At 36.2% G+C, this 9,031-nt stretch overlaps 1 protein-coding gene across 3 annotated transcripts; it reads right to left on the reverse strand.

Moving 5' to 3' along the window:
* Positions 1-825: 825 nt before the first annotated feature.
* Positions 826-6,345, reverse strand: LOC106320538 (protein transport protein SEC31 homolog A-like). Of its 3 annotated transcripts, none has more exons than XM_013758921.1 (12): positions 6,182-6,345; positions 4,724-5,473; positions 4,526-4,658; positions 4,281-4,384; positions 4,101-4,188; positions 3,888-3,991; positions 3,708-3,795; positions 3,491-3,588; positions 3,190-3,226; positions 3,008-3,102; positions 2,663-2,926; positions 826-1,450 (listed from the first exon to the last, which is right to left on the reverse strand). In XM_013758921.1, exons 1-11 carry the CDS (start codon positions 6,185-6,187, stop codon positions 2,714-2,716), a joined length of 1,716 nt encoding a protein of 571 aa, XP_013614375.1. In that variant the 5' UTR covers positions 6,188-6,345; the 3' UTR covers positions 826-1,450; positions 2,663-2,713. The 3 variants fall into 3 exon arrangements, with proteins under 3 accessions (XP_013614375.1, XP_013614374.1, XP_013614373.1); XM_013758920.1 differs by having other exon boundaries at positions 826-1,447; positions 2,646-2,926; XM_013758919.1 differs by having other exon boundaries at positions 2,646-2,926.
* Between the last annotated feature and the right edge of the window lie 2,686 nt (positions 6,346-9,031).

Raw genomic sequence — 9,031 nt, forward strand, 5'->3', positions numbered from 1 at the left:
TCCCCATATCTTTGAGCTTCTAAATAAATAAAGGAAACAACAAGGCAGCAATGGCGGATCTTTTTTTTTTTTTTTTTGTCGACTCAAGTTTTATAAGATTAATGGGCTAAAAAGTACAAAGGCTAAGTTACAAATATTGATCTTGGTCAAACTACACAACTGATATCTTATGAAAAGATATTACAATTCAGAACATAAACGTGTCACTCATGTAGATTAGGCTTGCTACGTGGCATTCATCTGAGTAAAGTGAGGACACCAAGCTTCTTCTCACCTCCGGCGAAGACGCAGGCTAACCGACGATGCTTCTTCCAATAATCCACGACAAGCTTGATTACACTGTAAGCTTGACTCTGCCACGACCTTAACTCCACTTAACCTTGTACTTCTTGGTATACCTTCCACCTTAACCTTGATTGCTTAAACCAGAGAGGCCTTTTATCCACCGTAATTTACGCCGGAGAAAGCTAAAGTTCGATCGAGAGAAGACCCTTTGCCAGACCGTCAAAGTAACGCCGACTCTTCTGAATCCATCTCATAATCGACTTCAGAATCAATTAAACTCAATCTTTTTTCAAGAAGAGATGCTTCACCTTTGCCAATTAAAGCTAATCTTTCTTGTGAAGACTGATTCTCTGTGAAAGGGTTTGAAGTGAACGGTGAAGAATGTATCTGCTTAGAAATCAACAGGATTAGAATTGAAACGAAGTGGAAAGTAAAGATAAAACCTATCAAAAGATGATCAGGATTCTATTAAATTTCAAACCAAACAGGAAAATAAAATCGAAGAACATGAAGAACATATCCTAATTTGGTTTGAAAAGCAAAATAAAATCGCATACGCGAAATTTTATATCCGCTATTCGGAAAAGAACATCGATCCTAAGATCGAAACTATATTACAGCAAAATAATGTTTCGATCATAAAACATGTGTAAATCCAGTCTATTGGTGAAGTGTACCTCTTGACACCCCTAAACCATGGTTCAAACCTCACCAATGACACTTTTTTATTTATTTTTCCCTTTCAAGTATATGGTTTGACACAGGTAAAAATCAGATATTGAGAAACCAAGAGAAAGAAAAGAATCAGATGAACTGGATGTTGTCGCAATTTGATGAAACTATGGGGAGAGTTAACAAATTAGCTCGCAAGAAGATGGTGTTGTCTGCGTCAATTCCAACTCTCACGGTTTCAAGACATTCCAACTTTCCCAAGAAATGTCTAAACCCCTTCGAGAAATTCATCTTCAGCCTATGTTCAGTCCTGTAAAAGAAAAACTAAGACATATCATACGCATTGCACAGACCATCATGACCTTGAAGGTAAAATATATATATATATGTGTGATTTATCGTGTATGATCTTATCTTCTCCAAACATGCTCCAGTTCCAACTTGAGATCCCATATCTTCTCTTGTTGCTCCCTTACTTGAATACCTCTTTCTTCTGTACAGAAAATTCATATACCAATCAGTCTTATAAGTGACAAGCAGAGTATGAAGAAAATTGCAATATGCGAAGTGTGTATTCAAACCTGGTTTAGCATAAAACAAGTCCAAGATTCAACTTTTTTGACTTTCTTAAACTGGTGGTTGGCTGCTTTGTTCAAAGCCGGTTCAATTTTTGGGTTGGTTGATTCTCATTCTGGTTTTAGTTTCATTTAAGGGTGCAAAACCAGATTAAATTTGCTTAGCAATATAGGCTATGAGTTTCTGGTTTTTAAAATGCGTTTTATTTTTTAGCTTTTGAGATTTTATATTATGGTTTTTTAGGTGGTTTCAACTAAACTTTAAACAATAACAACTTTATAAATGAGATTTTAGATTATGGTTTTTAGTTTATGAGATTTTAGATTATGGTTTATAAATGATGATAACCCCATATAAAACGTGTAACTACCTACGGCCTAGCGATTTCTTGAACCATTGTTGATGATAATATTAGTAGGTCGACATTTGATCCAAGGAATTGGTGCTGGTATCATCCCAGCCAATTTGGATTTAAGCATTGTTGATGAAATCATTCAAGTAAGTAGCCAAGATTTATCTAACTCAAAACGTTGATGAAATCATCCAAGTAAGTAGCCAAGATTTAAGCATTGTTGATTTTAGATTATGATTTTATAAATGAGATTTTAGATTATACAATAACAACTTTATGATTTTAGATTATGGTTTTATTTTAGATTTTAGATTATGGTTTTATTTTAGATTTTAGATTATGGTTTAATTTTATAGAGATTATGATTTTAGATTATGGTTTTAGATTATGAGATTTTAGTTTATGGTTTTAGTTTATGAGATTTTAGATTATGGTTTTTATTTTATAAATGAGATTTTAGATTATGTCGTTTAGTTTTCATCCTGTTTTCAACTAAACTTTATACAATAACAACTTTATACATGAGATTTTAGATAATGGTTTTTTAGTTTTTGAGATTTTAGATTATGATTTAGATTATGGTTTTTTAGGTGTTTATGCAATAACAAAGTAAATTTATTTCCCAACTCAAGTCACAATCTGTCATCCTTTTTTTCTAGTTCTAGAGTATGATGATGAAATGTTCAGTATTGAAGAGAAGAGTGATCATTTTTGTCCAAAAAACAACCAACTACATCAAATCCTGTCTGATATTACTTACAGTATAGAAGATGTGACCTTGTAGAGAGAAGACTTGTGGGATCTTCATTTAAGCTGCTCTGCTCGTCTTCAAATGTTTCTCACCGGTACTGCTCTGCCACCAACCAAAACATCGGCCATCTTATTTGCAGATGACTGATCCACCACTACTTCCTTCTGATCTCCAACAACCAAAGCACGCTGGATGGCATCATCAGGTGCTGAGCCAGAACTTTCTTCCTCTTCAAATTCAGATGTTTGCTTCAACAAACTTTGTTCTGTGACCAGGCTCTGCAGAGAAACCTGAACATGACGTTTATTTAGAAAAGAGTTGAAGCAAAAAAAGGGGTGAAACAGAAAGTAATACCATCGCTAAGTACTTACCTCAGATTGAATGGTCGAAGCACCCTTTGCAGATGCACCAAGCTTTCCTCCAAATCCAACAGAGTGCTTATACCATTTTGGTGCTCTTAGAGGAGCTGCGTAAAAGAGGATAGAATAAGTTAAAGATGTTGTTTCAAATATTAACCAACAGCACACAGATCACAATGGATAAATGACATTACCAGTACGAAAATGATTCTCTTCAACGCCATAGAAACCCTGCACCAAAAGTGTTGAACACACGATTTGTAACTTATTCTGGGTGTTGAAAAGGGAGTCCAACAACTCTTGCCAATAAGGTTTTTCTAAAATATACTAAACGCATAACATTTAAAGCCCTGGAACTTTTGATTTCCAGTAAGAACAACAAATCCAAAGCCCGAATTCTCATTAACTATGAAAAGGATAATCAGTTTTCACAGGTTCATTATTTCAAATACTTAAGGCAAAATACCAAATTTTTAATCCGTTCATTCTCCTTACCACTGATGTATTTGTGTACCAGAAAATAGTTTGTTTGTCTTTAGCACAGGTAGGAAGATACGAGCTGCTACTTGGACACCACTCCATTGCAAACACACCTGCCAAATAAAAAAAATATCACCATTCACCAAAGACATTAACAATTTAACACTAGGAAGAATAAACATTTATAAGCAGAAGCAGAGTTGATAGAGGGAGAGAAAGCTCTGATTCTCACCAGTAGCCACATCGTATGAGGTAGATGATGATACTTGTTGAACTTTTCTATTCCAAGGGTTTTCATCTTGCGTAGCAGAACCAATACCCTGCATAAGTCCCTCATAAAGATTAGGATGCTTCAGGATTCAAACTTATAAGATTGAACAAGAGTCTAGAGTTGTAAGAAGTGATGGTATACCTTCAGAAGTCGGAAATGAGAAGGCTCTGAAGACTTAGGTAAACCCCAGACGCTAATTTCACCATCATCAGCCCCAGAAGATTTACACTCCATTGCAAACACACCTGCCAAATCAAAAATATCACCATTCACCAAAGACATTAACACTAGGAAGAATAAACATTTATAAGCAGAAGCAGAGTTGATAGAGGGAGAGAAAGCTCTGATTCTCACCAGTAGCCACATCGTATGAGGTAGATGATGATACTTGTTGAACTTTTCTATTCCAAGGGTTTTCATCTTGCGTAGCAGAACCAATACCCTGCATAAGTCCCTCATAAAGATTAGGATGCTTCAGGATTCAAACTTATAAGATTGAACAAGAGTCTAGAGTTGTAAGAAGTGATGGTATACCTTCAGAAGTCGGAAATGAGAAGGCTCTGAAGACTTAGGTAAACCCCAGACGCTAATTTCACCATCATCAGCCCCAGAAGATTTACGCTCTATTGCAATCGCACCTGCCAAATCAAAAATATCACCGCTACGTTCACGAAGACATTATCACTAGGAAGAATGAAGAGAACATGACAACAAACTTAAGAGTTGACAGATTCTAATCCAACTGAGTTGATAGAGGGAGAGAAAATTCTGATTCTCACCAGTAGTCCCATCGTATAAGGTAGATGAAGATACTTGTTGAACTTTTCTACTCCACGATAGAAAAGAGATTCCATCATCAGTCCCGGAAGCAAGTAGATTTGGAGGATTGGAATTAAACTTACGACCAAAACCCTGAAACACAAGGAAGGAAATGTTAGAGGAGTTTTAAAAAACGAAACAGTCGTTAAGAAACATACCCCAAAGGAACTCATATTTCTAGGCCGGGTTATCCTTGTTCTTGCCCCCTTTGGATTGGAGATCCATGGATCCTTCTCTGCTTCCTTTGCATTTGTCTTGTCATCATCATCCTTGCCATCAGCTTCTTCTTCTTCGTCACTCCCTCTATCTTTATCTTCAGTATCACGAGGACTCTTTCTTTCATAAGACATACAATATAGTGAATGGTCTTGGTAAAGGAAGTGTGTAAGCATCCACCACCCCTGTTGGATGCTCTTTATCTTCACTGGTATGACACCGCTGAAGCGGAGAGATACACCCTCGATTATAAGATCAGCTCCTTTGTGTTCTATAACCTGCTTATTCCCGTTGCCTTTCCATTTTATTTCTTCGGGTCCATCCTTGTAAATCGCTCCGTAAGATAGAGGCTTTTCCTTAAAGAACAAGAAAGCGCAGCGATCATGATGGTTTGGGACCTCGAACGTGTCTCCCGCATTCCAAGGAAGTTTATCGAATAAATGGTCATTGTGATCAAGATGTGGTACTCCTGTTGGAATATGGTTGCTCTCAAAGACCAGAAGTGAAGCGCACCAGGCATCTCTCTCTGAGTTAGCAGAAAACTCTCCATAGAGTCTGAAAGGACGATCAGATAGTTGAGTAGCTAGCTGTAAATGACCTGGACAGCAGTGGAAGTCACCTGGTGCCCTAGCCAGGTAACATCCCAACATTGCACAGAAGTGATCTTGATCTTCTAGCGATGATCTGTAGGCCTGAAAATATGAAAAACAAAACTCCTTAAACCATAATCCCTAGTATAATCTTGCAAAACATCAAATCAAATCCCTGGAAACTCTCTAAAGATTCACCGAAACCGATTGTAATGGAAGAGAAACGTGAATATAGATAAACATAAAGAAAACGAGAAACTCTGTAAAGATTCGCATATATTGAAACCGATGAATGTGAACATACCAATATGAAAGAAAGCAAATCGATCACTTAATCTTTCGCGAGGTTTCCGAGATTATCTATCGCAATCTGGGATGTAAAATCCCTAATCTATGGAAACTTCTTCCTGAGATCGCGAGAGAGATTACCGCCATATCAGTGAAATCAAATCGATCACTTAATCTTTCGAGAGGTTTCCGAGATCATCTATCACAATCTGAGATGTAAAATCCCTAATCTATGGAAACTTCTTCCTGAGATCGCGAGAGAGATTACCGCCATATCAGTGAAATCAAATCGATCACTTAATCTTTCGAGAGGTTTCCGAGATCATCTATCACAATCTGAGATGTAAAATCCCTAATCTATGGAAACTTCTTCCTGAGATCGCGAGAGAGATTACCGCCATATCAGTGAAATCAAATCGATCACTTAATCTTTCGAGAGGTTTCCGAGATCATCTATCACAATCTGAGATGTAAAATCCCTAATCTATGGAAACTTCTTCCTGAGATCGCGAGAGAGATTACCGCCATATCCGTTCGGATGGTGAGAGAGATTCGCGAGCGAGCGAGAGAGATTGGGATTGATGTGGGAGAGAGATCCGCGAGCGATTGGGACTGATGTGGGAGAGAGATTCGCGAGCGATTCTGTTATGTGGGAGAGAGATTCGCGAGCGATTGGGACTGATGTGGGAGAGAGATTCTGATCAATTCTGTTTAGTATTTTTATACCAAAGGTTTTAATTGGCATTGGGCTCCGTCTGTCAATATGGGCTAAGGTAACCTGCAAAAGCCTGTTTAGTGAAACGATGCCGTTTAACTTCGTTACAGAGGCTAAAGCAGCTAAGTGAGTCCAATATTATGCAAAGAAAGAAATAATAATAATAATAAAAAACTAAACCAAAATCATAAACAGATTCAGCCAAACCGAGTACGGTTAAAATTAAAAACTGATTTATGGTACTATCAACAACAACATATTTTTATATTTCATCTAATTATATCTACTAATAATAGCAATCCTAATTAATTCCAAAAGTTGTGTCTTTTCAACTTAAATATTGCATTTTTTAAATAAATTATTAAAATGTATAAAAAGGTGTTTTTTCATAAAAATATGTCTTTTCATATAAAATTTATATAGTTTTTTAAAAGATTGTAAAAGGTATAAAAATGTATCTTTTATCATATTTTTTTATAATTTTTTAAAAAGTTATCTTTTGTCTAAAATATGTTTTTTATTTTCAAAATATAAATAGTCAATTTCCATAAATATCTCATTTTCATGTTCATTAAGTGAAAAGATGCAAATGAAAATGCGCAATTATAAGGACACAAATGAAAAGTTGTTTTTAAAAAGACACAAATGAAAAGGTGTGATCAAAAGGATACAATGGACATCTATATATATACATGGGTGATGATGGTTGTGTGTAAGTTTTTAGTGTTGGTAACAACAATAATGCAAATCAACAGACACTAGAAAGTAATCATGGAGGATAGATTTGTGATTTTCTCCATAAAAAATCACTTAAGTTAGTTTCTTTCTTATTCTCTAATAAAGTATTAAGATTGAATAAAAATAAAACTAGATTATGGTTTTAGAAAAATTTCACTATATAAATCACAAAAGTTAGTTTAATTCATTGTAAATTAATTAAAGTAAATAAAAGGATTATGGTTGCTTAAATGTACGGTATTTGTTAAGTATGCCTTCATGATCCATATTGTTGCTGTGGGATCCAAGGTGAACGAGCTTGGAGCCGGGTCTTGCTGCAGCTGCAGGCGGTTAACAGACGATCACCACACAGTATGCTCTCCTTATTATGCTTGCAAGCGTGCTTGTATTAGTCTTGGTCAGAAACAAATAACAGACTACACGGAAACATCTTCTCCTCTTCAGATGTACTAATCCACAAGATTGACAGACAAATGAGAGACATGATCCTATCCCTACGTACTGTAAACCAGACTACCTCGTCCTCAATGATGCAGCAATGGTTAAGCTGATGGCTCCTTCCTCTCTTCTCCATCGCCTCACCGATGATCACCTATCCAGACGCTTCGGTTCTACTCCGTTATTTCCAATGTATTGCTTGGGCTTTAGGGCTAAGTTATGATAACTGATGTGGGTCATTACTGGGCTGTAGAACAAACTAAAGTCAAAGAGCTTGTAATCTTTTCTTTCCCTTATGCTTTTAATACGAAAAATGAGTTCAAAAAAAAAAAATTGTAATGTTCATAAACTCAGTTATGTAACATAGCACATGCATGGTTTTTTGAACTTCATGAACTTCATAAACCAGTAAAAGTGAAACGTTTGTTACATTTACGTGATTAAAACTAATCATATTTTGTTTTAAGAGGATCAAGCATGTACTTGAAATTGTTTTTGTCCTGCGGTGTAATTTGTCCAGAAAATATAATCGAATGGTTACAATTTAGTTTAAGATGAGGGTACGACGTCATCAGTTTACTTTATCAATCGACGTTGTAATTTCACCAAGTCACAACCCCTCGTAGGCACACTCGGCTTTTAAGAGTCGAATCTTTTCAAACTGTTATAAATCGAAACGATTGTATAGGTTAATAGATTTATTTGAGGTTTTTTCCCATTATCTCCTTCGCTTCTTGTCTCTGTTTCTTTGCCATTTTTTCCCAACGAACTTGTTTTCTCCACCCTCTCTCGTTTTAAGATTATGTCACCCTCGTATTCTGTCTCCGTTGAGTTTCTGTATTTCTAATCTATTTCTTTACAAATACCGTCTCGTATGAGTTTTTGTGAGTTTACTGTCTCTCTTCTTTTCTAAAAAGAAAAATTCGATTATGTCATTGTCCAATCTATTTCCCTACAATTACTCAGTTTGGTGTCCATAATCAGATTCAGAAGATCTCTATTGGATCGAGATGAGTTTTACGGTAAGATCGAGAGCATGAACGTGTTCTATTGGTTCCAAAACCACAAAGCTAGGGAAAGACAAAAGCGCCTGTAAAATCTCCACCGTCGACTTTGATCATCGTCAAGACACAAACCTTTCTCTTCCTCATCGACATAACCCACGTAAAGGATAATAACGATCTGTATATGCTAAACGTGATTTTTTTTCTATTAGAAACTTCTGAAGTCTGTGAAAAAGAGGAGAAGGTGATAGAGACGTTGCAACTCTTCCCGTTGTCGAACGTGGAAAGAGCCGGAGAAAAATTACTGCTGCGAGCCACAATGAATACATAAGAGAGAAGGTCAATACAAACGTGTTTTCTACATACTCATCGTATGGAGCTGATATGGAACATCCACCTTTAATTTGGATCTTTGCTTGAGTTTTTTATGAGTTGGGTTTTATATCAAAGGTTCTTGTGGATGAAAAAAAATGAAGA

The sequence above is a fragment of the Brassica oleracea genome, unplaced genomic scaffold (genome assembly GCF_000695525.1).
Source record: "Brassica oleracea var. oleracea cultivar TO1000 unplaced genomic scaffold, BOL UnpScaffold00954, whole genome shotgun sequence".
NCBI lineage: Eukaryota > Viridiplantae > Streptophyta > Magnoliopsida > Brassicales > Brassicaceae > Brassica > Brassica oleracea.